Genomic DNA, 27,841 nt, shown 5'->3' with positions numbered 1-27,841 from the left:
GCACTGGCAGCGGGTGCCCCGTCTGCCCCCGGCACTAGCTGGCAAGCACAACAGGCACACAGCTTCTCTCCCCACTGATATATTTGATAATTGTTCAGAATTAGAACCGGAAATGGCATCAGCCAGGGGGCGGGGCTGAGGGGAGTAAAAAAGAGCCCAGGTAGGGAATAAAGGGCAGGGTTGCAAGGGAGAGAGGGGAGAGACACAGAAAAGGGAGGAAGAGAGGCAGGGGCTGTGGGGGGAGAGAAGCCAGCCAGAGGGAAAAGAGAGGGAAAAGTGGGAAGTAACCAAGGTGTGGGAGAGGAGACTGGGCCACAGGGAGAGAGGGGGGCCACGGGGAGAGAAGGCCCCTCCCCCCAGAGTACAAAATGGGGTGCCAGAGTGGGCTGTCCTGGGCTGAGGGCAGGGAAGATGTGGGCGACGCCGTGGTGGGTTGAGGTCAATAGTAGGTCTCTTTCTCCACCCAACCTGGAATGACAGAGAAGAGAGACAAAGTGAGGGGCGAAGACAGACAAGAAAGCCAGCCATACATGCAAGGACAGAGGAAGAGACAGTGACACAGAAAACAAGGTTGGTGGCAGGCCTGTCATCCCAGCACTGAGAAACTCCCTTAGGAGGGCCGTGAGTTCAAGGGCAGCCTGAGCTACACAGACCCTGTCTTAGCTTCCCCTCCCAGCCTCTGTGCCCCTGGCCATGCAGCCCTCACCCCCGGGGTTCCTGCGCAGGATGAGTTTGCGAATCTCATCGTAGACGAAGATGAGGAAACTGTAGGGGAAGGCACAGAACCACCAGCTGGGCCTGCAGAGAGGAAAGGGGAAGAGGGGACATGAGGGATGTCCCCAGGCATGAGGGGACCATTTGGTGCCTCAGAGGAATGCCCTGGATCCTGAACAGGGCCTGGGGTCTGCAGAGTGCCCCTCTGTGAGGGTAGGGAGACTTGGCGGCATCAGAACAGGGGTGGCAACAGGGGATAGAGTAGGAACATCCAGAGAGACAGGGCGAGCGGGGTAAAAAAACTGAAGGCTGAGGCCGCGGCTGGAGAGTGTGGAGTTTCTGGGTGGCCCTGGGCACTCACTTGAGAGGGTACATGCGAAGGGCCACGTCCATGCCTGGGCAGTAGGACAGGAAGGCAGCAAGGGCCGTCTCCTCAAACAGGCCGAAGATCAAGATCTTATTCCTGGAGGTACAGGTGAGAAAAGACCAGATGTGGAGCAGGCCTACACCAGGCTCCCCTGCCCCACAGACTCCCAGACATGAGTGGAAAAACAAACGGAGCAAGACTCCGCGTCCCCAGCTGACAATGACGCACGTGGGGGAGTGGGGCAGAGGGCGGGACCCAGGCAGAGAAACAAACGGGGGGAAGAGACAATGAGGGGTGTACGGACTGATGACAGAAGAAAGACAGCTAGACACGGTGACCTAGACATGTGACCCAATGGCTTGGGGGGCTGAGGCAGGAGGATTGCCATGAGTTTGAGTCTAGCTTGAGCTAAATGCCGAGGTGCTGTCTCAAGCAGAAAGAAAATGAAAGGGGAAGAGAGGAAGAAGGAAGGAGAGATGGGGAGAGGGAAAGAGAAAGACAGAGGAGGAGGGACAGGTTCATGGAAGCAATGGTTGAACAAAGTGAAATCTGTAGGCCCAGAGCTCTCCCAAAGCTCAGAGCGAGGGAGGGGGTCCAGCCGCAGGCAGACCCTCACTTCATGCCCTGCTGGAAGACGGAGTTCCGCCTGGTCTTGCAGATGATCAGGTCAGCCCACTGGACCACCACGATGCTGACGAAGAAGGCCGTGTGGCAGGTGAACTCGACCACCTTCCTCTGCTCGTATGTCTGCAGAAGTGAGAGACACACGGGGGGAGTGGTGTCCTGTAACTGCCTCCCAAGTCCTTCGCTGCCCTGACCCCTCCACGGGGTCTCCAGGGCCTCAAATGCCCCTTCCTTCTTAGATTCATAGCCTCTTGGGAGCACAGGAAGACACAGGTGTTCTAAGAACAAGGAATAAGGGGGCCTTAACGTTTGCTGGGAACCGAGCACCCTGGGGTGTCCATGAAGGACAAACAACAGCCAGACTTTGACGGGAATGGAGATATGAAAGAAAGCCCAAGCTGGGCTTTGCAGAGGGTTCTGGGAAGTCCCTCATTCAGGGAGAGAGGTTGGATGTGGCCCTCAGGGCAGAGAGGCCAGCTTGGGACTTGAACTAGCTGTTGATCTGGTCCTGAGGCTCGACGCCCAGCTCCACTCACCCACTGCTGCCCGTAACTGTCTTCCAGGTCATTGACGGTGCGGTCATCCCAGTTCAGCCGGATGCCCACTAGGTTACCAGGCAAGAAGCCGTTTTCCGCCAGGATGACAAAGTAAGAGAAGAAACCTCCGAGGGCCTGGATCATCCCTGTGGGAGAAGGGAGCCGAAGGAGGGGAGGGTGAGGCGGGAGCTGGCAGCATGCCCGGTACTCCCCCGATGACCCTGTGGACATTACAATAGTCTATGGGCTACTCGGTTATCTTGCCTAAGCCAAGTCATCTCCAGACCCTGGGGCAGGGACTTGGGGAGGGCGTTATCCAGATGGATGACCCCTCCTCCAGGCACACTGCTATGGGACTCAGGCTGCCCAAATATTCTAAATATCCTGGAACCAGTAAGTGCCACAGGCCTGTTGATCCCAGCTATTTAGGAGGCTGGAACATATGCTCAGGACCCGGCTGGACTACACGATGAATTCAAGGCCAGTGTGAGCAACTTAGTGAGACCCTGTCTCAAAATAACAAGTAGGAGGACCGGGTCATAACTGTGGCAGGGTACCTGCCTGGGATCTGCCAGCGAGTGAGGGCTACTGCCGTGGTTCTGTGGTAAAGGACTAGCTTAGCATGTGGGAAGCCCTAGGTTAAACACTAATAAAAATCACCAGTGTGGTGGTGTGTGCCCACCACAAACCCAGAGTTTGGGAGGCAGAAGCAGGCAGATCTCTGTGAGTTCAAGGCTAACCTGGTCTATATAACGAGACCAAAACAAACAAGCAAAACAGTAAAGATGATGATGCTAATTTCTGGACACGGACAGCCATGATCCCAGGAGCTCTCAGGGTGGACAGACAGAAGGACCTATTAGTTCCAGACAGCCAGAGCTACAGTGAGACCCTGTCTCAAACAAAACAATAACAGAAAACATGACAAGGAAAGGGGTTCGGGGTGCAGTCCAGCTGGCCGAACGACCACTTGCCTAGCAAGCAAGGAAACCCTGGGTTTAATCCACAGCCAGTAAATATTGGGTGTGGTGGTTCATGCCTGTATTGCCAGCACTTGGGAGTAGAGGCAGGAGGATCAGAAGTTTGGGGTTATTCTAATCTTGCCTACATAGTGAGTTGGAAGCCAACTGGGTTGTTTGAGACACTTAAAAAAATCCACAACAAACAAACAACAAAACAAAAACAAACACACAGCTAAGAGAAGTCCAAACTTGGTGGCTTCAAGCCCTGTGCGCTTTGCTTTCCTGGGCTCACTCTCTAGGGCTCTGCCCATGTGACCCCCAGAAGTAGAAGCAGGGTCATGTAAGCCCCCCCCCCACGCTTTGAGCCCTCAGACCAGGGACATTCCATCCTGCTGGGCTAGCACATGGCTCTGAGTCCCAGCCAGTCCTCACCAATTTGCCCATAGGCCATGCTGATGAGCCTTTCATTGACCAGTTTGTCTGTGCGTGGGTTCCTAGGCTGTCTCTTCATGATGTCACTCTCAGCAGCCTCATAGGCCAGGGAGATGGCAGGGACCTGGATGGGAGAGAGACGGGCTGTATGAGTGGGGGGTGGGAGGGAGAGAGACAGAGACACAGAGCACATGCTTTGAGGGTGGCCCCACCCCAGTCCTAGGTGGCAGCCCAGCTTACCATGTCGGTGCCCAGGTCAATGCAGAGGATGGTGATGGTGCCAAGGGGCAGTGGGATGTTGGCCATGATGAAGAGCAGGAAAGGTGTGATCTCAGGGATGTTGCTGGTCAGAGTGTAGGCGATGGATTTCTTCAGGTTGTCAAAGATCAGGCGGCCTGTGGGGGAAGTAGCAGACTTAGAACTTGGGGTTCACTGGAGCCCCATGTCCTTGCTTTTTTTCTTTGAGGTACTAAAGATTGAGCCTAGGTTTCCTGTATGCCATACAAGACTACCACTGAGCCACACCCCAGCCCCCCGCATCCTATCTAACTCGTCTCACCCACTCACATTTGCATTCACACTTCTGATCAGAGCACCCCTTGGAGAGCCTATTTGGTAGGCTTAAATGTCCTTACCCCCATCAACCCAAAAACTCTTCCTCCAGGTTTATACCCGAGAGAAGCAGTTGCTATGTCCACCAGAAGCCAAGTTCACAAATGTTCATGATAGCATTACTCAAAATAGTCTCAAACCAGAGCCAACTTGAAAGTCCATGGCAGGCAAGTAGTGGCTAAGCTATGGAGCATCACAGGAAGGAAAGGGAGGAGCCACAAATGCATGAACTCACAGGCAAATCTGAGGTATTAAACTGAGTGATAAGAGTCAGGTTAGCCAGGTGGTGGTGGTGTACGCCTTTAATCCCAGCACTCGGAGGCAGAGGCAGGCAGATCTCTGTGAGTTCGAGGCCAGCCTGGGCTACAAGAGCTAGTTCCAGGACAGGCTCCAAAGCTACAGAGAAACCCTGTCTCAAAAAAAAAAAAAAAAAAAAAAAAAAACCAAAAAACCCAAACCAAAGCAAAACAAACAAACAAGAAAGTCAGGCACAGGGCTGGGACTGTAGCTCAGTTGGTAGTGTGTGCCTGCCTAGCATTGACGAGGCCCTGGGTTCAAACCTTGCTCCACATTAGAAAACAAAACAAAACAAAAAACTGGGTGCAGATGCTGGGTCTGATAGCACAGTCCTTTAATCTAAGGGCCACACAAGGAGACCTGTCTCAAAATAAAATTAAAAAGTATCCAGATACAAAGTTGTCATACTACACGATGTGTTTAACCTGACTAACCAGTAACCAACACATACATATATCAAAATATCACATGTCCACCCATTAGGAACTACAATTTTTTTTGAGAGTCTCATGTAACCTGGACAGGACTTGAACTTCTGATCTCCCTCGCAAGAGCTGGAATTATAGGCATATTTCACCAAGCACAGCTAGTGTTTGTTCGTTTGGATTTTTTTGTTGTTGTTCAGTTTTGTTTTATCTTTTAGTTTATTCGAGACAGCATTTCTCTGTGTAGCTTGGGAGCCTGTCGTGGCACTCACCCTGTAGACCAGGCTGGCCTCGAACTCACAGAGATCCGTCTGCCTCTGCCTCCTGAGTGCTGGGATTAAAGGTGTGCACCACCGCGCCTGGCTTCTTGTCATTTTTTGAGACAGGGTCTCACTATGTAGCCCTGGCTGTCCTGGAACTCATTATGTAGACCAGACTGGCCTCGAACTCAGAGATCTGCCTATTTTTGTCTCCTGGGTGCTGGGATCAAAGGCATTCTTCACTACACCTCCCAGCTGTTTTATGTGTGTGGGTGGATGGGTGTTGTGCCTGTGGAGGCCAGAAGAGGGCGCTGGAGCCTTGGTGTAGTTACAGACAGTGACCTGCCTGGCATGGATGCTAGGAACCAGACTTGGGTTCTCTACAACAGCAATATGTACTCTTCACTGCCTAACCATCTCTCCAGGCCTCTCTTTATTTTTACGGGCCTAGACTGAATCTTTTTGCCTTGGCCTCCCGAGTGCTGAGATTATGCACATACACCAGCACACCTGGGTAATATGTGTACTTCTTATCTTTCTATGTATCTGTTAAGTCCAGCCAGGTGCAGTGGCTCCCACCACCGATTCCAGCACTCGGAAGGCTAACGCAAGAGGATTTTTGTGAGTTCAAGACCAGTCTGGGACACAGTAAATTGCCGTCAGCCTGGACTGCAGCCTGAGACCCTATCAAAACTAAACAAAACAACAGTCCTCATTGTGCCAAAGACCTCTGACCCCCAACGTCCCCATGTGGAGGTCATTTTCCTTCAATGAAGCTATTTGCTCCTCATCCTAAAATGTTCCTAGGTAAAAGGCGGAGTCAAGAAAGCTCCACTATACATCATCATGTGTGGGGAAGAAACGGGTCCCTTGCAGCTGGGTGACCATGACAGGGGATGTCATACGCCACTCGCTGGACTTTCAGTGCCTGGAATTTCCCCTTGTTGGCCTTTCCTCCCTAGCCTCTTGCCCTTGAAAGGTAAAGTACACTCTCCCTCTCTCCCCCAGTTCTTTGTAACTTACTCAGAGACAGAGGTTCACTAAGTTACACAGGCTTGGGGACCTCCCCAGCTTCCAGACCCGTACCGTGGACTGGGGTTCTGTGGACTGGGGTCCTGTGGACTTCTTAGCCCCACACACAGCTTGTTTGTTGACTGTTTTAGAACATGTGTGTGTTCCCTAGCCTTGAGAGCAGGGACCAGTCCACCCACAGCGCATCCTTCAGACTGTACGATGCCCGTACAGTACAGTACATCTAGGAGTGCCTTTTTTGTCCTGCCCAGGCAGAGCTGTAGGGCAGAGGGGGGAAGAGGAGTATCTGTGCTTTTCTCTGGGGTACTGGAAACAAGGGCTAATGGCATCCAGTTTGTCACTGTGGGCTCAGATTTTTTTTTTTTTTTTTTACTATACTTTGGTTTTCTGTTTGGAGACAGGGTCTGATTATAGTTCTCGCTAGTCTACAACTCACTTTATTTGTAGATCAGGCTACCCTGGATTTACAGAAATCCTCCTGCCTCTGCCTCTGGGGTTCTGGGATTAAAGGTGTGGAACTACCATATCTGGCTGACTGTACTTTCCCCTCTAAGACAGAGTCTCACTATGTAGCTCTGGTTGTCCTGAAACTCACTATGTAGGCCAGGCTGGCCTCAAATCACACAGATCCACCTGTCTGTCTACCAAGTACCGGGACTAAAGGCGTGAGCTACTATGCCAGTTTTTGTTTTTTGTTTTTTTCTGCAATGGATGAAACTCAAATCCTCCGTATGCTAGGCAACCCCTCCAAATTACATCCTTGGCTCGTTATTGTCCTGACCTCTGTGTGTGTGTAACAGGGTCTCACTCACTGCCTAGGCTGGCCTAGAACTCAGCAATTCACCTGCCTCAGTCTCCTGAGCCCTGTGATTATAGCTGTGTGCCACCACACCCAGCAAGTAGCGACATTTCAGATGGGGGCTAGACTTAGGGAGAAAACTGATGCCAGCATGAACAGTTATTTTTCAATAGTGAGCTTACAACGACTCTAGCTTTCTTTGGCATTTTCTGTAGTTATCAGTATAATTGTTGATGACCAGAGTAAAATAATAAAACATAACAGAGCCCCTTCCGAGGCTACTTCTAGCTCCTCCAGGAAATGAGGCTGGTGGTGTTGGTTGGCTCTGCAGTGGGGACCCCCATCACACCAGCCGTACCCCACACCTGCTCCCTTACCTCACTGCAGGAGCTGACATTTTCCCTGCCTCCTTTAAGTGGATGTCTCATTGTGGACCCCTTGTTTGGCTCAGTGTCCACTCTAGTTCCTGTCCACTGTGGAATATGACTACCCCGGCTCACGTCAGGGGAGGGGGCCTTCTGCACCCCCAGGACCCTCTGCTTCAGGGTGACTGCATTTACAGGACTTTGGAATACTTCCACACTGCCCCGTGTCAGGTGATGCAGGGACACCGAGGCCGGCAGCTCATCCCGTGATGCCATCCGGCAGCCTTGTGTACTATGACGCACCTGGCCAGCTCCCCCTCCCAGCCACCGTTCCTAAAGCTTCTAGCAGTGACCCCATCCCTCCCTCCCCAGACCGCTCACCTTCCTCCACACCAGTGACAATGGAAGCAAAATTGTCATCTAGTAGAATCATGTCAGCAGCCTGCTTGGAGACATCAGAGCCAGCGATGCCCATGGCCACCCCGATGTCAGCCTTCTTCAGAGCGGGGGAATCATTCACACCATCGCCAGTCACAGCCACGATCGCTCCCTGGAAGGAGGAAGGGCCAGGGTGAGAACCCAGGCTGAGGCTCCAGCTCTCCTCCCTCAGACCCAGGGGTCCAGGTCCTGCCCTCCTCCCACAGAACTCAGGATCCAGGCCCAGCCCTCCTCCCCCAGACCCAGGATCCAGGCCCAGCCCTCCCTCAGACTAGGCGGGAGCTCACCTGTCTCTGGCAGCCCTCCACAATGATGAGTTTCTGCTGGGGGGAGGTGCGGGCAAAGACAATCTCCGTGTGGTTCTGCAGGATCTCGTCAATTTGCTCAGAGGTGAAGTCCTTGAGGTCAGTGCCGTGGATAACACAGGCTTTGGCATCCCTGAGAAGAGATGAAGGACCAGTGTCAAGGCCAGGGTGAGGAGTTGGGGGCATCTAATAGACAGAGGGACAGACCACAGACAGGGAGGCAGAGGAGGAGGTCTGATATGGTAAGGTCAGAGAGAGCGAAGCCTGAAGGACCAGACATGGAGGCACGCGGGTGGGCGGAGCAACGGGAAGAGAGTTATAGCCCGGTATAAAGACGGAAAAGCTGGACGTCTGAAAAACCAAACATAAATACGGGTGTGTGAGGGGAACAAAGCAAAGAAATATGGGGCTTTCTTAAATCTGTTGAGAGGAATTGTTTATAATTATTTATAACCTGACCACTAGGTGGGGTCCCACTTGCCTTTCATCCCAGCACATGGGAGGTAGAGGCAAGCAGATGTCGGGGCTCGAGGCCAGTCTGGTGTACATAACAAGTTCTAGGCCAGTCAGGGTTACATAGTGAGACACTGTCTCAAAAAGAAGTATTTAAATATTATTATTTGTAAACTGTTCCTCCCACCCTTTTTTGGGTGGTGCTGGGGATGGAACCCAGTGCCTCTTTTATTATTAGGCAAGCACTCACCACTGAGCCACACCCCAAGCCCCTCACTGGGGGATTCTAGGAAAACACTGTCTCTGAGCTATATTCCTAGCCCCTAGTGTTTGGAAACAGGACCATGCTATGGAGTTCTTATCTTCCTGCCTCCTCTTCTGAGTGCTGGGATTATAGGTGTATACCACCATACCTGGCTTTATTTTACTTTGTATTTATACTGTTTGGGGCAGTACTGAGGATCAAGCCTAGACGGAAGCAAGGCTACTCACCTGGGGTTGACCTGGCTGACCGGGATGTTGAGTCGGGCAGCAATGTCCTCTACAGTCTCATTACCCTCAGAGATGATACCGACACCCTTGGCGATGGCCTTGGCTGTGATGGGGTGATCGCCGGTGACCATGATGACCTGTAAGCACTGTGTTTCAGGGACAGCCTGGCCTCCCGCAGCAGCCCCTGACCTCACATCCAAGCGGCCCCAGGACAAACCTTGATGCCTGCACTGCGGCACTTGCCAACAGCGTCAGGGACGGCCGCCCGGGGAGGGTCAATCATGGACATGAGGCCCACAAAGCAGAGGTTGTCCGTGGTGAAGTTCACATCGTCACAGTCGAAGGCAAAGCCCTTGGGGAACTGTTCCTCGGGCAGATAGTAATGGCAGAAACCTGGTGACAGGCACAAGAAGGGCATATGAAGGTGCCAGCCTCAGGACCACCATGTCCACACCCCTGCTCCCAGCTGTCTGGATTCCCTGCAGTCTCCCCACACAGCTGGGAGTCAACCCACATTCATTTCTTGGCAACGACCTTATTCACTTGCTCATTCATTCATTCACGGTGCATTCTGGCCCCCAAGGGTCCTTAGAGCCGGACCTGTTCCTGCCCTACCCATAATACACACCCAACACACGCTCGCCCAGGCCACCAAGCTCCAGGTAGGCATTCTGGAAGGCCTCCTTCATCTCCTCATCCAGTGGCTGCTCTTTGCCCTGCAGGAGGATGGTGGCACAGCGGTCCAGAATGCGTTCAGGGGCGCCCTTCATCACCAGCAGATATCGGTTGTCGTTGGGGTCTTCAGTCTCATGGATGGATAGCTGCAACAGAGAAGGGGGTCTACCTAAGCCATGCCTGCGAAGACCTGGAGGCTGTCTGCACTGAGCTAGAGAAGCACACCTTCCCCGTGTCAGGATAGGACAGGCGGCTAAGAGCATGACCCGCATCTCTCTAGGCCTTTTCCTGTTTCTCAAGTCTCCTGGAGATCTCTGTCCAACTGTTTCCTGTCTCTGTCCATCTCTCTCACAGAAATTCCAACTGTTTGTGGGTCATATACTTTCTCTCTGCCTTTTCCAGACTCAGTGTACAGCCATCCCAAATCTAGCAATTAGCTTGCCCGAAGAGGACCTAGAATCCAACTCCTTCTCACTTTCCTCTGCTGTGTTTGCTCCCGATCCAGCTATCATCAACCTTCACTTGAATCCCTGCATCTACTTTCCCTACATCAGCCAGTTTGTGGCCAAAGTTCAACAGCAGAGCAATGGCCTAGAATCCCCCAGTGAGGGCCTGGGGCGTGGCTCAGCAGTAGAGCCCCTGCCTAGAATCCCCCAGTGAGGGGTTGGGGTGTAGCTCAGTGGTAGAGCCCTGTCTAGAATCCCCCAGTGAGGGGCTGGGGTGTAGCTCAGTGGTAGAGCCCTGTCTAGAATCCCCCAGTGAGGGGCTGGGGTGTGGCTCAGAGGTAGAGCCCCTGCCTAGAATCCCCCAGAGAGGGGCTGGGGTGTGGCTCAGTGGTAGAGCCCCTGCCTAGAATCCCCCAGTGAGGGGCTGGGGTGTGTCTCAGAGGTAGAGCCCCCTGCATAGAATCCATCAAGAAAAGGTAGGGGTGTGGTTCAGAAGTAAAGCAGTTGCTAACATAGGATCCTGGATTCCATTCCTAGTCCAAAGAAAATAAAAGCTAAAAAGAAACCATAAGTCAGTGAAAAATGTGGCAAGCACTTCGGCAAAGAGGTCAACAGTGGAAACGGCCAAACTGTTCATCAATAGATGAACGGATCAACAAGACGTGACATAGTCACACGACGTACACTTTTTCTCCTAAAGCGGCTGGGCATGGCGGCTCACACCTGCCACCACAGTACTTGTGAGGCAGAAGCAGGGAGTCACCATGAGTTTGAGTCTTGTCAGGGCTACATAGTGAGTTCTAGACCAGACTGGGTTATTGAGTGAGACCTTGCCTCGAAACACAGAAAACAGAAAAAGAGTAAATAGATTAAAAAGTCACCAGGAGCCAGGTAGCAATGGTGGCACACATCTTTAACCCCAGCACTCTGGAGGCAGAGGCAGGTGGATCTCTGTGAGTTCGAGGCCAGCCTGATTTACAGAGTGAGTTCCAGGAAAGCCAGGGCTACACAGAGAAACCCTGTCTTGAAAAACAAAAACAACAAAGTCATTAGGAAGCTGGTGGCATGACTCAACGGGTAGAGGTGATTGCTGTGCAAGCCTGAAGACCCGAGTTCAATACCTGAAACTTCCATAAAGGTAGGAGAGAACCAATTCAACAAAGTTGTCATCTGACCTCCGCAAGCAACCACTGCCATCACGTACACACAATAATATATATTTTTAAAAAAGCGTGAGGCTCTGGTGGACATGCCGGTGGATCCTGAAAATGAGGCGGAGTGAAATAAAAGGTTTTTTTTTTTTTAAGAAGGCCAAGTATTACATGATTTCATTTTTCTACGAGACGGTGAGAACAAGTGAATCCACAGAGACAGAAAGTAGGTTAGTGTTTGCTGAGACGGGGGTGGGGCTTGCTGGAGAAGGGGTGGGCAGAAACTGAGAGAGTGCGGGGTTTCTTTCTGCGGTGATAAAAAACAATCTAAAATTGTCTCAGTGGGTGGTGGCCCAAGTCCGGGTACACTAACACAGATGCTCGTGGTATGTGAGCTGGAGCCTCACAAAACTGTCTGTCCTTGAGCAAGTGCGTCAAGCCCTGTCCTCCCTCTGCTTCCGGTCATGGCTCTTGCCCCTGCTCAGGGTCGTGGCCAGGTCTCCCCCACAGCCCCCAGGGCCCCCATGGTTCTCTAGGCCTTGTCCTCGTTCCCTTACCACGCCCGCTGCCTGCTGCCTGCACTTGCTTTCCTTTAAGCGAGCAGGGCTCCTGCCCTTGTCCTTGGGTTATCTCCTAGGGCTAGCGCATCAGAAAGGGAGAGTCTCCGTGTTGCTCTCACTGCCCCGTGTGCCCCAGGACCTCAAACAGGACCAAGAGGTTCAAAAACTCTCTGGAGAATGTGCTTGAGCTGGTGGCTAGGGCCCATCCCCTACCTCCCGCTTCAGCCACTTCCTCTCCCCCACTCCGGCTATCACCACCCTTCGGTTTTACAGATGGCAACCAGAGAGGTGATAAAGAGCAGTATCTTGCCCCAAAGCCACAAGGAAGCGGGACAGAGGGGGCTACACCCGGGAATCATAGAGAAACTGCAATCCCTGCTTGCAGTCCCCACGCGGTAATGTAGCTATTTCCTCCACACCGGACATGACCGGTGCTATAGTGGAGCCGAGTTCCCCGTGGTGACCCGCAGAAGGCTTTCGCCCGTAGTGACAGCTAGGTCTGTGATGATGGTGGCCAGGCCGCTAACACCCAGTCCTCCCTCCGGTCCCCGCAGCTGTCTTGGAGTTGGGACTCCAATAACAGTTTTCATGAGTCATCACCCATGCTGGGGTGGCCGTCTTTGGTGATGCAGCTGTTTTGAGTCATTTCACGCTCCTGTAAGTAACTCCTCACGCTCGTTTCCTATCATGAACCCCAATTATCCCCTCTTTTCACCAAGCCAGACAGGGATGAAATAGTTTCCTCGGTCTGAGACAGGGTCTCATGTAGCCCAGGCTGGCCGGGAACTCGCTAGGTAGTCAAGGATAGCTTTGATGCGCTTACCTCCACCTCCTCGGTGCTGGGATTACAGCCTTTGCCACCATGCCCTGTGTAGCCCAGGTTGGCCTCAAATTCACTATGTATCTGAGGATGACCATGAACTCCCGATCTTCCTGCCTCTACCTCCCAAGCGCTGGGCTCACGGGTGTTCTCTAACACACCCAGCTCAAACAGACATTTCTTCATATTGATCCAGGAAGGCTCACACAGTCTGCAGAGCTGGAGTTCATACCTGGTACTTGTTGGTGGAGTTGAAGGGAATCTCCGCCACTTTCTTGTTTCGCTCGCGCATCAGCTTCACGGACCCCGAGGACAGCTCGATGCACTTGAGTAGGGCAGACTCAGAGGCGTCACCGGCCACGTCCCTCTGCGGCAGGCAGAAAGTCAGATGTGGGGAGGGGGGAGGGAAGGAGGAAGGGGGAGGATGTGTGGGGTCAGAGTGGGCAGGCAGCTGCACCCACCTTGAGTACAGGGATGTTGTCCTGCCCGCCCTTGAAGACAGCCCTGTTGCAGAGTCCGGCGATGTGGGACAGAGCCACCCAGGTGTGTGAGCTCTTGTCGAAAGAGGTCCCTATGGGAGTCATGTGTGAGGCCACGAGGCCCCCTGGGACCGGGTGCCCCAGTCCCCACCCTGAGCTCCCACCCACCTGACTGATCCTCAGTGGTGTCGGCCTCGTGGATCTGGTTGTCAAACCACATGTGGGCAACAGTCATGCGGTTCTGGGTGAGGGTGCCCGTCTTGTCCGAGCAGATGGTGGAAGTGGAGCCGAGGGTCTCCACGGCCTCCAGGTTCTTCACCAGGCAGTTCTTGCGAGCCATGCGCTTGGCGGTCAGGGTCAGACACACCTGGAAGATGGGCAAGGACAGGGGAACCATACAGAGGTCTGCAGTTCACCTGCCTGGCCTCAGCTCAAATCGTGAAGACCACCCAGGCCAGGGCTGTGGAGTGAGTGTTAAATATTGGGGTGGTAGGTGTGGTTGTTGAACAACTGACAGGTGCAGATATGGCCTCAAAACACAGCAGAATGCTCTCAGAGGCAGTAGGCACAACAGACTCACACTCAAAACAGCTAACGTGGGGGCCTGGAGAGACAGCTCAGCGAATAAGAGCACATACTGGTCTTGAGAGAGGACCCGAGTTTGGCTCCCAGCACCCACATCAGGCAGCTCACAAATGTCCCCAAATAAATAACAATTAAAATTTAACAAATAAAATGGGAAGAACTAGGAGGAGCGGAGGGAGGGGAAGCTGCAGTCAGGGTGTATTTTTTTTTGTGACTGTTCTTCCGGAGGACCCAGGTTCAATTCCCAGCACACACAAAAAGAAGCTATTATTCCACTTTTGCCATGAGTGGGTACATCCTAATTTTGTGAGTTGAATTTAAATAAAAGGCAATGGTGTGGGGGAGGTGTTGGAGAGGGGGCTCAGTGGTTGTCTGCTTTTCCAAGAGACCCAGGTTCAATTCCCAGCACCCACATGGCAGCTCACAACTGTCTGAAACTCCAGTTCCAGGGGATTTGACACCCTTACACAGACATATATGCATGAAAAATACCAATGCACATAAAGTAAAAATAAATTATTTTTAAAAAGGCAATGGGGCAGGGCTGGACAGGTGGCTCAATGGTTAAGAGCACTTGTTGCTCTTGCAGAGAACACAGGTTTGGTTCCCCACACCCTCATGGTAGCTCATAACTGTCTGTGATTCCAGTTCCAGGGGATCCAATGCTTTCTTCTGACCTCGAAGGGCATCAGGCACACACATGATACACACACATATATGCAGGCAAAACACTCAGACCCATAAAATAAAGTGGGCTTTTTTTTTAAGGTGTTGATCTAGAGAGACGGCTCAGCAGGAAGAGCACTTGTTGCTCCAGTTTCAGGGGGTCCTGGCCCCAGTCCCCCTCCCTTGGGGTTCAACCTTACCGTGACAGTAGCCAGCAGCCCCTCTGGCACATTGGCCACGATGATGCCGATGAGGAAGATGACAGCCTCGAGCCAGGTGTATCCCAGAATGAGAGAGAGAATGAAGAAGGAGACGCCCAGGAACACAGCCACGCCAGTGATGAGCTGGATGAAGTGCTCGATCTCAATGGCGATGGGCGTCTTGCCCACCTCCAGGCCTGAGGCCAGGGTGGCAATGCGGCCCATGACGGTGCGGTCACCTGTAGCTACCACCACACCCCGAGCGGTGCCTGTAGGGCCAAAGGAAGAGGTTGGGGTCTGCTAGGACTCAGAAGGCTGCAGGTACCCCTCTTTCTGGGTCACATCTCTCCTTTTGTGCCCCTGGGGCCCCTCCTTCACCTTCCACGCAGTTGGTAGAAAAGAAGGTGATGTTCCGGGTCTCCAGGGGATTGTCGTGTGTGCAGTCCGGGGAGCGGGTCTGGGGCTCAGATTCGCCGGTCAGGGAGGAATTGTCCACCTGAGGATGGAACAGCATGGGTAAGGTTCCACACAAGGCCCAGGAACAGAGAGCAAGGAACCAAGGGGCCCTGGAGGAAAGCCTGTCCCAGGAAGTGACAAAGAAAAAGGAGGGGAGCCCTGTTTGGCTTGTGGCATCTGGGAAACCAGGAGGTAGGATACTAAAAGGTCACTAGGCAGGAATAGCACCTCTGGCCTAAAGTCTAAAGTCCTTCAGAATTCTTGTGGGATGAGACCTAGATTACTAGGTCTGAAGAAAGGCTGGGGCCTGGGCTCCTGTGTCTGAGGGAGGAGGGCTGGGCCTGGAGTCCTGGGTCTGAGGGAGGAGGGCTGGGACTGGATCCCTGGGTCTGAGGGAAGAGTGTTAGGCCTAGATTCCCTGGTCTGAGGGAAGAGGCTGGGGTCTGGAACTCTGGGGTCTATTGAAGGTATCGGGATTTTCCTTCTCGGTCCTGAGAGTGGAGAGCAGTGCTGGAACCTCAAGCACTGACCCACCTTGCAACCATGGGCCGAGATGATGCGAAGATCAGCTGGAACCCGGTCCCCACCCTTGATCTCCACCAGGTCGCCGACCACCACCTCCTCGGCATTCACCTGCATCTTCTCACCTTCCCGGATCACGAGGGCTTGCTGGGTGTGAGACAGAAATGTCAGCCCTTGAACTTCCCTGCCTGGGAGTCCCTGGGCACAGCCCACCTGGCCACGTCCTTCTGTCCCCGTGCTGGGCCCTCCTCACCTGGGGAACCATGTTCTTGAAGGATTCCATGATCTTAGAACTCTTGGCTTCCTGGTAGTAGGAGAAGCAGCCTGTGATAATCACCACAGCCGCCAGCACGATGCCCAGGTAGAGCTGTGGGGACACACCAGGATACGGTGTTGTGACAGTCACGCACACTCCCCGCCTGCCTCCACTCCCAGGCCTGCGAGGGAGCTTTGTGGACCTGTGTCCTTGCTCTTTGTGTGTCTGTCTGTTGTCTGTTTGTACGCCTGCAGGTCTCGCCTTGCATTTGCAGGACTGTGTGCTTAAGTCTTCGTTACGGCGCATCTTTGTGTTTATTATTATTATTACTATTATTATTCTTTCATGACTACATTTCATTTATGTGTGCATGTATGTTCACGTGTGCATGGCATGCACACATGGAGGCTAGAGGGCAACTTCAAATTACATCCCTTGGGCACCGTACCTTCTATATTTCTTTTTTTGTTTTTGCAGACAGAGTTTCTCTGTGTAAAAGCTTTGTGGACTAAGCTGGCTTTGAACTCAGAGATCCACCTGTCTCTACCTCTGGAGTGTTAGTATTACAGGCATGCGCCACCACTGCCTGGCTCCTTTTATATTTTTTTGAGACAGGGTCTCTCTCGTCCTAAAGCTTACCAAGTGGGCAAGGCTGCCGGCCCATCAGGTTCCAGGGGTCAGCCTGCCTCCACCTCCACAGCACTGGGTTACGAGCGCTTGCCATCACCACGAATTCTGGGGCTTGCACTCAGGTCCTCAGGCCCAAAGGGCAAGTGCTTAACCCCCACCTGTCTCATTTTCCTTTTTGAGACATAGCCCAAGCTAGTCTAGCACTTGCCACATAGCTGAGGATGACTTTGAACTCTTGATCCTCCTGCCTGCTTCCTCTACCGTGCTGGGAATTCAAGGATGTCCCACCACATCTGGCTTTGCTTTCTTGTTTGTTTTTCAGATAGGGTCTCTGTAGCCCTGGCTGTCTTGGAACTCACTCTGTAGAGCAAGCTGGCCTTGAGTTTTTCATCCTCCTGGCTTAACCTCCTCAACACCGGCGTGACAGGCGCTGGCCATCATGCCTGGCTCTGCAGATCTGCTTTTGTGCAGACTGCACCTGTGTGTGTGCCTCCTATGGGGTAACTGGGTTTGAACCTGTGTCCTCTTACTGGGACTCTCCACGTTCACTCCTTGTATACACGTGAAGATCCCTATGTAGTTGTGTGGGTGTCTGTGATCACAGGCATGAGAATTGTAACAGCCTTGTCGCACACCTGTCTCCTGTGCGGAATTACATGAACCCTGACCTTCCTCCTCATCCCTAGTCATTTGTTAGGCTGTGACCATCTGGTAGCACCTGTCTCCAAAGCTGCTAAGGTGGGAGAGCCTTAAGCCGGAACTCTAGTTCATTCCCTACCTCTTTCTCCTCTTCAATCAAGGTCTCTTGGAGCTCACTCAGACAGTGAACTCCTGATCCTCCTGCCTCAGCCTCCACAGTGCTTGCACAACAGGCTCACACAGCTACACCCAGGTCTAGGCAATCAAACCTAGACCTTCATGTGTGCTAGGTAACCACTCTACCAGCCGAACTATGCAGTTTCTTTCCTTTTTTACAATGAAAAATTATGGGCTCATGCATTCTTTCGTGTGAACAGGGCGTGTGTGCATGTGTGCATGCACCACAGCATATGTGGAAGTCAGACATTAGGTATTGGCTCCACTTTTCACTTTAAAAGAGGGCCTCAGGCCGGGCGGTGGTGGCGCACGCCTTTAATCCCAGCACTTGGGAGGCAGAGGCAGGCGGATCTCTGTGAGTTCGAGACCAGCCTGGTCTACAAGAGCTAGTTCCAGGACAGGCTCCAAAACCACAGAGAAACCCTGTCTCAAAAAAAAACTAAAAAAAAATAAAAAATAAAAGAGGGCCTCGGTTTTTTGTTTGCTTTTTTTCTTTTCTTTCTTTATTTATTTAGTTAAAAAAATTTCTGCCTTTTTGTTTGCTCTTTTGGTTTTTTTGAGGCAGGGTTTCTCTGTAGCTAAGGAGCTTGTCCTGGAACTCACTCTGTAGACCAGGCTGTCCTTGAACTCACAGAGATCCACCTGCTTCTGCCTCTCAAGTGCTGGGATTAAAGGCGTGCACCACCACCGCCCAGCTGTTTGGTTTGTTTTTTGTGTGTGTGTGTGTTTTGTTTTGTTTTTTTGTATCTGTGCACACCATGTGTGCCTGGTGCTGAGAGTCCAGAAGGGGGTGCTGGATCTCCTGGAACTGTACTTGTAGATTCTTGTGAGCCACCATGTGGCTTGGGAACCAAACCCAGGCTCTCGGCTAGAGCAGCAAGCACTCGTAGTCACTAAGCCATGGCTCTCACCCTGCGTCTCTCTTTTACCCCAACTGCATACTTCAGGCTGGATTCTCCTGTTGTCCCCCCATCTCCCCACAGAAGTACTGGTATTACAGGAGCGTGCCAGGGTGTATGCTTCATGTGGGTGCTGAGGATTCGAACTCGGGCTCTCAAGGCTGTATGGCAAGTGCTTTACCTATTAAGTCTTCTCCCTAGCCAACATTTTTTTGAGACAGGATTCTCCTATGCAGCCTAGGTGGACTCGAACTCATAATCCCTGCCTCAGATCTCTGTGTAAGGGAATAACAGTTGGTGCGACACATGTCCTCTATGAATGCAGAGGACTGAGCTCAGCTCCCCAAGAAAGTTGGCCAAACAAATGCCCTACGACTGAGCCACACCCAGCTGTCTCAGGCTGTTTGGGGCAGTGGTTTCCTTACTTTTGATCTTGTGTTCTGAGGGGTAATTGTGACCGTTGGGTGGTGAGAGGTGAGGAGGCTCAGGAGGTCTAGACGGGCATATGTGTCTGTGTTCCTCAGTGGCTAGGGTGTGGGGGCCTACTCACGTTGTCACCAGAGGGGTCATCTTCAGTCCCCGCCTGGATGCCATAGGCCAGGAAGCAGAGGATTGCCCCGATCCACAGAAGGATGGAGAAGCCCCCAAAGAGCTGTCGGCAGAACTTGACCCATTCTGGGGTAGTGGGTGGTGGTGTGAGCGCATTAGGCCCATCTCGGGCCAGGATCTCCTGGGCTTTGCTATGTGTCAGGCCCTAGAAGACATGGCACTCATATGGGAGCCTTCCCAGAGAAGCCCCCCCCCTAGATCAAAGCCACCGCCCACAAGGACCCACAACTGCCAGCCCTCCTCCCCCAGAGCCCTGGCTCCGCCCCTCCACACCTGCACGCAGTCGGTGTTGTATTTCCGGCAGACCTCTTCTACGGACATCTTGTGCTCTGTCTGGAGAAGGATTTGGGGGAGATTGTCATAATCTCACACAGCTTCTCTGGGCAGGCGGGACCGTGGTGGGGTGACACTAACAAGGCGGTGACGCTTACCATAGCCACCTCCTTCTTGAGGTCATCCAGATCCCGGCGCTCTTTGGCCTTGCTCTTCTTGGGCGAGCCCTTGTCATCTTTTTTGTCCTGCGAGGTGGCGACACGATAGCTGTCAGAGCCACCAGACTGCGGGCGAGAAGGGGTTCCAGAGCGACACCGGCCCCCAGCGCCTGGCTCTCATTCTGGCCTGGCCTCTCCGTGCCTCACACTGTCTTTCTGGTGTCTTTGGGCATCTCCCAGAATCTCCACCCCCAGACTTGTCTCATCTAGTTCGCCTCCTGTCTGGTTAGAGGTATCTCTGGGACTTGAGGTTGTTTGTCTCCTTCCTCATGTCTATGAGTCTCTCCCCTTCCCTCCTTCAGTTTTTTTAAAAACATTTATTTAATGTGCAAGTGTGCTATAGCGTACGCGTGGTCATAGGACAGTCTGCAGGAATCACTTCTCACCATGTCCTGGGAATCATACTCAGGCCGTCAGGCTAGTAGGGAAACTCCTTAGCCCACTGAGCCTACTCACTGTCCCCTTTTAACTTATTAATTTTATTATTAATATTACAATTAAGAAATGGGGGTCTTGTTTTTTAAGCCCAGGTTGTCCCAGAACTTCCTATGCATCACAGACTGGAACTCATAACAATCCTCCTGCCTCAAACTCCCAAGTGCTGGATATGGTCATGAACCACCATGTCTGTCTGTCTGTCTGTCTGTCTCTCTGTGTGTGTGCGCGTGCGCGGGCGCTCATCTTTGAGACAAGGTCCCATACAGACAGTCTAGGCTGATCTTGAACTCGCTATGTAGCCAGGCTAATTTCTGTTCCTCCTGCCTCCAGCTCTGCAGTGCTGGAACCAACCCAGGGCTTTGCATAAGCCAGGCCAGCTCTCTGCCCACTGAGCTGCGCCCCAGCATTCAATGTATCCTTTTGTTTCTTTTCCTCCGGCCTGTTGAACTTTCCTGGACTGCTGTCTCTGGCTTTGCGGCTGTCCTCGACATCCGTCTTTCTTTCTGCTCTGTCTCGCTAGCTGTTTGGCATTTATTTGCTAGCTTGTGCCCGTCTCCTTCTGCCTCTGTGTCTCTCCTGTCTCTCCTCTCATTTGGTGCTGTCTGTCTTTCTGTCCCTGGCTCTTGCCATCTGTCTCCGGTACTATCTCAATCTCTGAGCCTTTGGTCCCCTCTATTTCCCAGGTGGCATCTGCCGAAATCTCAGGTCACCTCCGAGGGCCCCTGTTGTCGTTGTCTTGCTCTGCAGGGGGGGCGCCATCATTCTTATCTCCTCAGGGCATTTCCTGGGGTCACTGCCTCGTTCTTGCCTGTGGCACCTCTTCTCTGGTTTGTCCATTTTGCCCTAAATCTTTCTCTCTGTCAGTTTTTCTCCCTTACTCTCACTCTGGGATCTTCTTGCCTCCATCCTTTTATGTGTCTCTGTCTCAACTAGAAATTCCCTCTTTCTTTCTTAGACTGCTTTTTTTCTGTCTGCCTGCCCCCTCCCCCACAGGTATCTTACTATGTAGATCAGGCTAGTCTCCATTCCTGGTGGGCCTCCTGCTCCTGCCTTTTAAACGTCTGGCTGCCAGGCAGGAGTAGGACACCCAGCTCTGACTGCCTGTGTCTGTCTCTCTCCTTGCTCTACTTATTTCAATCTCTGCATGCTTTGGCGACTGACTTTCCAGTGCAAGGTCTCCATGGAGGTCACTGCCTGTCTCCCCTGCTCTTTGTTTGGCCGGTCTCCTACACTGTGGATGCCTCAAAGGACTCAGCCGATCTTGGGGGACCCCCAGAGGCCAGGGAAATCAGGAGAGGAAGGGGCACTCCAGATGACAGCTGGGACAAAGTCTCTGGTGGGAGGCAGTGTGCTACCTATCAGTAGTCATGGGCTTAATGGGAAAGGTGTGACTCTGATTTTTCTGAGGACAGCTGTGTACTGCAGACAGTCTTGAACAGTCAAGATTCGAGGAACGAGCAAGAACTGGGAGGGGGTACTGAAGAGAAAGGAAAAAGAAAAGCCTTAGGCCCGGATTGAGTTCCGATTTGGTGACCTGGGCAGGTGGGGAGCATGGCATCCGAGGCTGGCAGGCTTGGTGGGCGGAGGCTCAATGCTTGCTGAGGGCTGCAGACAGATCCTGCAGGCCCAGGGCCAAGCTGGGATCCGAGGCTCAGCACAGCTCAGCGTTAATCTCCTTGTGACCTTGTAGCAGTCTGACTTGCGTGCTGTTTGCCCCCAGACCCAGGGCTGACTTTGGAGTATAGGGAGGAGCCACAGCCTTGGAAGCCTGGGAATTCCAAGGAGGGAGTGCACTGGGGAGGCGGGAGCTTGGCTCCTGGCCAGCCCTGCAGCAGTACTGCGCCTCAGACAAGGAGGCTTGGGGTGATCCTCCACCCTCCTGAATTATGGGCTGCAGGGTGGCGTGTCTACCTCTGCAGATGAGGCAGGAACAGGGAGGGATGTGAGGATAGCAAGTCAAGGTGGAGAAGTGAGAAGGGTGACAGGCACAAGAAGAGATAGGGTCTGGCAGAAATAGGGGAATCAGCTACCCCATTCCCAAATCCCTAGGGAGCTGCAGTGTGGGCCCTGACACAGAAGGGTTGGGACCTGGACTCCTAGGTGTGAGGGAAGAGGCTGGGCCTGACCTCCAGGGTCTAAGGGAGGGGGACGGGGGTCAGAACCCTTCTGTCTTAGAAGGGAAGGCAGGAGCCTGGACCTTTGGGAAGGACAGTAACGCCCACGCCCCTGGCAACCCAAGCCTTAGTTCCTGCTTGCCCTTGCCAGACCAGCCTCCCTTGAGGGTGGCTTCCATCTGTTGGCACGAAGAACTGAGGCTTTCCCAGGGAAGGCGAGAAGACCAGATGGGCACACTGTGGGGCAGGAGCACCTCTAGGGGTGGGGGACATGCCTGTCTTGCTGCAGCCCGCCTCTGCAGCTCCTAGCCATTTCCCATGCGGTCTGCCTCCCTGCCACCTGCGTGGCTCACACAGCCTCCACACGCCATTGCCCCCCACCCCAGGGTACCTGTGACGTCCTTTCTAAGCCTCTACCTCAGCCTACCTGCTGAGCCCAGCCTCCTCTTCCCATCTCTCGGGTGGGCTATTTGTTTGTTTCTTTATTATTTGGGTAGAAATGTTGTTCCCTCTCTCTCCATGTCAGCCTCAGTTTCTCATTTTGTCTTTCTGTGTCTTTCCACTTCTGTCTGCCACCTCTGTCTCTCTCTTGGCATCCATGTCTTGTCCCTTTCTTTGTTTTTTGGGGTCTCTCTCCCATGGTTTCTGCCATGTCTGTCTCCCCCACATCTAAGTCATTTCCTTCCCCACCTCATCCCCATTGCCTGAAGCACTGCACCCCTCCCTTCAGAACAGCCAGTCTTCCACATTCCCCAGCTTCATCCCACTTACCTGAAAGCCACCACGGACTCTCATCTCCCCCTTTCTCCACTAATCCTCCTCCACCTAGTTCTCCTTCCCATCCCCCCTTGCCCACCCAACCCCCACACCAGTAGCTCCATCCCCCATCTTCATCCGTAGGCCCTTCAGCCTCCATCCGCCATCTTTCTCCCCATCTTTCATGTTTCCTTTGGCTCCCCCATAGTGACCCTTTCTCTTTATCCCGTGGCCCCGCAACCCATCCACTGCCAGACGCCCCCCCCCCAGGTCCCACCCCAGACACACAGGGAGGAATCCAGGGCCGCAGCAGGGGTCAGGTGGTCAGTCAGGGGAGGAGGCTGCATCTGCTGGAGAGACGCACAGACAGAGAAGGACACACGGACACGGAGGCAAGGACACAGCCAGGCATGCAAGCTCCCCCTCCACCACATGGCTGTGCTTGTACACCCTTAGCCAGGCACTTGTCTGTCAGCCATTTCTCTCCTGCTCCTCCCCCTCCTCCCAGCCTTCATGTCTGTTCCCCCCAGATTAAAGCCCCCAGCACAAACTCTGCAGCCCCAAGTCGGTCACTGCAGATCACCCTTATCCAGGCCTGGAAGGAGAAAGAGAGGTCATCTCATGTCCATCCCATAGCCTGTATCTATCTCCATTGGGCCAGGGGACCCGGGGAACGGAGGGGGTCTTCAATGTCCCCTAGACACACTAACAGAGCCCTCAGACACACCCAGACAGGTTGCAGGCTTTTAGACGGAGTGGGGGAGGGCACAGATGGCAGCAGACCCTGCTGCTAGAGGGAGTCGGGAGCATGCACGCACGCACGCATTCACCCTCAAGCAATTGCACTCATGCAACGGGCACACGATCAACCGCACAAGGTCAAACCGAGATGCTAAGGGTTAGCCCCCTTCCCCGTAGACAAAGCTACCAACATGCGCCACAGACCCCCTTCGACTCAGTAACCCACTCACTCTGACATACCATCACACGAACTGGTCAGGTCAGCCGGCACGAGGGTCCCCGCAGATTAGGCCCCAGAGTTCAGGAATGCGGGAGCCCCCCAACTCCCGCACAACCCAGAGTCACTGAACCCACAATGTCACACACACGCAGTGTCCTGCCGACCCCTGCACCTACCCCCATCTTGGCGGCTCCGTGGGAAGAGCGGCGGACGAGCTGCTTAGCGGTGGCCGCAGGGAGGGCTCAGGCACAGGCTCGGGCTGATGGGCCTCTGCAGCGCCCGCGCCGCGGTGGGAGCGTGCGTCTGTCGGTCCGTGGGTCCCACCGCACAGAGGCTGCGGCGGCCGGGGCCTCCGCCTCCTCATATGCCCGCGCCCGCGGGGGGAGGCGGCGCCGGCCAATCAGGAGCGGTTATAAGATGACGGACAGCCCGAGGCCCGGCCCCCGGTACTGCAGCTGTACTCCCCTTCCTCCCCACCGCTCCAACCTTGTATCTGCAAAGTGGCGGCGCCACCGGGGAGCTGAGCACAGTGGGGGGTGGGGATCCCGGACACCCCACGGTGGATGGTAGACCTAGAGACCCCCGTCAATGCAGGGAGGGACCTCAGGGATGGAGGCTCTGAGGGAGGAAGCACCCCGGAAACTGCCTTCTTCTGGGAGTGTTGTGGGCACAGGGTAGGAAGCAAGCCCCAGTGAGCTGCAGTCATGCAGGGCCCTAGACCACCACCATCTTGCAGTATGTAGAGGGACCCCAGGAGTCTGTGCTGGACACTGTTCAGGAAGAAGATACTGCAGGAGAGGATATTGGTGGGGAAAGCTACCAAATTGAGGAGGAGTATTGCAAAGACAGGAAGGAGTCCTAAGACCCTGCTCACTGTGTCCCAGCCCTGACTGAGCTACCCAATGAGATACCACCACACACATCACACAGGAGACACGACGAAGCCAGAACACAAGAGGAAGCCCCAGGACGCATCTGCACCCCATTAGACACCACCACAGGCTCACAATCATATCTCAGTCACACCTTCACACACAACACCAGTCTTCTTCAACCAGAGGCTCAAAAACCGGTAGGAGGGGAACCCACGAAGAGCACACAGCTCTCACACCCACCACAGCCGCACAGAACCACAGTCACGAGGCGGAAGTGCTATGGAGAGGGCCCACGCCCTCAGAACACCACCCCACAGACTTGCATCACACACTGCACCACAACTGACCTTGCACGATCTTACACAGAACCAACAGAGTTCTCCCCTTGGCCATTGCACACTTTCTCCAGATACCACTGATGTATGTGCATGCCATCAAACACACCTAAACACACAGTGCTCCCCAGTGGGTCAGGGCATGACACATGGTACAAACTGGACACATATGTGCTATGAATGACAGGCAAGAATGTACACAGACTCAGACGTGACACAGTCATTCAGAACCAAACCACGGGGTACCATCCCACACAGCATATTGTCATTTATGACTTTGCTGCACCTCCAACATCTATACATCCCTGCCCACACACCACACCCACACCACAGTGTGTGTAAACAGGCACACACACACACACACACACACACCACCCATTAGTTTCCACACTAGAGCCGGAGGAGTCGGAGCCTCCTGTCTCCACCTTGAGAGCACTTTGCTCATGAGGACATTCCTGACTCACCCTGGAAATGTTAGTAGAAATTAGGGGTGGGGCCAGGAGATGGGAGTGAGCCTGGCGTGTGGGGTCAGGGTGTGGTGCGTATTAAGATTAAGACGGTGTGCACACCTTTAATCCCAGCACAGGCTGGCAGATCTCTATGAATTCAAGGCCATCCAGGTCTAGACAGCAAGCTCCAGGGCAGCCAGGGATGCATAGGGTGACCTTGCTCGCAAAAAAAAAAAAAAAAAAATTAAGATGATACTGACTTCAAGGGGACATCCGAAAGACTGAAAACTAGAGAGAGGGACACAGAGACACTGACAGATGGCCTTGGGCAGGAATAACTAGGACCACAGTAGAAGGAGGACGGGGGCTTCCCCTAGCACCTAGAGCTTCTTCACAACCCTGTTCTCTGATGGCCTGTTCCCTCTCTCCCACTGTCCTTCGTTGCCATGGTAACAGGAAGGCTGACTCTGCAGCAAAGGAGGTTGGGCCTGCAGATCAGCCTTGTTGCCATGGAGATGAGAAGGAGGAGGAGCCCCATCTTTCAACTCAGGTGCTTTGCTCTCAGACACCCCTTCCTAAAATCTGTTCCCCTATCGCCGGGATGGAGGGACTGTAACCAACATTTATTCATTTGTCCCTCCCTTTTCTCAATATGGAGGTCTGTGGCTGATCCACAGAGGACAGGGTTAGAGAGGCAGGGAAGGCTGGGGAGGGGGGTCTCAGACCCAAGGAAATATGTACTTGTCCTTTCTTCCAGCCAGGCTGGGGGTCAGAGGACCCCCACATCCCACCCCAGAAACAGGCTCAGGCTCCCTCATGTAATCCCTTCTCAGACACTAGCCTGGCTAGACTGATGACTGGTGCATCACGCTCCCAGCGCTCTGCAGAAGTAGTGGGGGAGGGAAAAGACTTCGGAAGGTCACTGGGATGGAGGACGACAGCAGAGCTTACAGGGAGAGGTGGAAGGAGTGAGATCAGAGCTACAGATAGGAGCCATCCCAGAGCCAAAGAGAATTACAGACACAAGACAGAAGAAAAGATCTGCGAAGGCAGAGGAGGAAACACAAAATAAAGCAAAATAGGAAGACTGTAGCAGACATGTTCACTGAGAGTGACAGACACGGAGAACCTTAGAATGCTGGATAGAGGACAGGTTTGCCAATCATGGAGACTTGGCGACAAAACGGGGAGAAACTTGGTGGGTTCAGAAATAAGGACAGACCCTAGAGAAGAGCAGTCTCGTGCTATTGGGATAGAAAGGGGGAGGCCAGAAAAATCTGCTATGATGGGCCTCTTCAACCCCAGGGTAGGGTGATTAATCAGTTCCTTAGAGAGAGCTAGAGACAGCAAAGATGTTGGGGATGGTCTGGAATGGCAAACAAAGCAAGAGTCTGAGACACAGAAATGGCCAAGTGGAGACTGAGGACACAGCGTTAAGTAGCCTGACATGGAGGTGCGGGGTGGGGGTCTCTTGGGGCGTGGCCTTCTGCCAGGGGACCACGGAAGTCTGGGCAGACGCTGGGTTGCTGCGCGCCAGGTGGGCAGCGTGGGTGCTGAAACGGACAGCTCCGGAGTACCAGTGGAGTCTGAAGGGCGGGCCCAGCTTCTGCCCTCACCAGCTCCGGGTTCTTAATACATTCTCTTCAGAGTTCGGGTCCCCCTCAGTCTTCCTTTAGCTTTCTATGACTTCCTGTCTGTCACCCCAATTCCCTGTGCCCTTTATCTTCCGTTCCATTTGAGTACCCACTCCCCCACCCCCGCCCGACTCTGTCCCCTTCTGCATTCTCTGTCTCTAAGAATCTCTTCCTCTGCCCCCGCCCCCTTCTTCTCGCCTCTATCTAGCCCTCACCCGTTCTGTCCTCAAGATCTTTCCTCTTCCCTATTTGTCTGCTTCTCCCCCACCCCCGCAGCATCTCTCTCTCCCTTTCCTGCTCGGCCTCGATCTGGCTCAGGCTGTGTGACCTTCAGTCGTCCTCTCTCCACAGAAACCTCGAGCGGCGAGGAAGGCGGGGACAGAAGGCAAGCCCACACTTCTCCCTGCTCAGCCTGCCCTCAGCCCCCTTCCTCCCCGCCTTTGCTTCCCCGCTTGAGGGCTGGGAAGGAACTTAACTTCAAGGATCAATCACTCCTGAAGGTGGCTTCACAGGGGTCACAACGCTAGCCCCAAATTCTCAATTCTTTATAGCCCAGTACCATACCGCCATTATAGGTGCCACCCCAGGCTGTAACAGTCCCCAGGTTCTCCCATCCCCCAGCCCCATCTGGTTTCATTCTTTCCGTGTCTTCCCTCCCAGTGTCTCCACCCTTCCAGATCCTGCATCTCTCCATCTGTCTCAGGGTCTCTGTGGAAGCCTCCTTCTGTCCTGAGAGAAGGAAGGTCAATGGAGAGGGGGCCGCTGCCGGGACCTGAGTTGACCTGCATGCTTGCGGTCATTGCCCAAGGTGACGAGTGCGTGAATCTCCTGCTGTTCTTGTGGACTCCCAGGATCTAAAAACGCCCGTTGACCTCCCACCTCCCAGAAAATAAACCACACGTATC

General features: G+C 53.5%; 1 protein-coding gene across 2 annotated transcripts; it reads right to left on the bottom strand.

Annotated features, from left to right (window-relative positions):
- Positions 1-63: 63 nt before the first annotated feature.
- Atp1a3 (ATPase Na+/K+ transporting subunit alpha 3) lies at positions 64-23,997 on the bottom strand. Of its 2 annotated transcripts, none has more exons than XM_075988978.1 (23): positions 23,820-23,997; positions 19,315-19,401; positions 19,157-19,216; positions 18,825-19,028; positions 15,927-16,040; positions 15,686-15,820; positions 15,074-15,191; positions 14,696-14,964; positions 13,413-13,611; positions 13,227-13,336; positions 12,998-13,132; positions 9,742-9,934; positions 9,331-9,506; positions 9,114-9,250; positions 8,151-8,301; positions 7,807-7,975; positions 3,876-4,030; positions 3,636-3,759; positions 2,242-2,387; positions 1,698-1,828; positions 1,076-1,177; positions 707-798; positions 64-468 (listed from the first exon to the last, which is right to left on the bottom strand). In XM_075988978.1, exons 1-23 carry the CDS (start codon positions 23,823-23,825, stop codon positions 440-442), a joined length of 3,042 nt encoding a protein of 1,013 aa, XP_075845093.1. In that variant the 5' UTR covers positions 23,826-23,997; the 3' UTR covers positions 64-439. The 2 variants fall into 2 exon arrangements, with proteins under 2 accessions (XP_075845093.1, XP_075845082.1); XM_075988967.1 differs by having other exon boundaries at positions 19,315-19,440; positions 23,820-23,979.
- Between the last annotated feature and the right edge of the window lie 3,844 nt (positions 23,998-27,841).

Source organism: Microtus pennsylvanicus, chromosome 1 (genome assembly GCF_037038515.1).
Source record: "Microtus pennsylvanicus isolate mMicPen1 chromosome 1, mMicPen1.hap1, whole genome shotgun sequence".
Taxonomy (NCBI): Eukaryota; Metazoa; Chordata; class Mammalia; order Rodentia; family Cricetidae; genus Microtus; species Microtus pennsylvanicus.
Note: the sequence above shows the minus strand (reverse complement) of the source record. Positions and strands in the feature narration are given on the sequence as shown.

Coding starts and splice junctions, on each gene's coding strand:
- Atp1a3 (XM_075988967.1), bottom strand. Junction 19,217..19,314: donor TCAAGAAGGAGGTGGCTATG/GTAAGCGTCACC, acceptor ATCCTTCTCCAG/ACAGAGCACAAGATGTCCGT. Junction 15,192..15,685: donor TCTCGGCCCATGGTTGCAAG/GTGGGTCAGTGC, acceptor TTCCATCCTCAG/GTGGACAATTCCTCCCTGAC.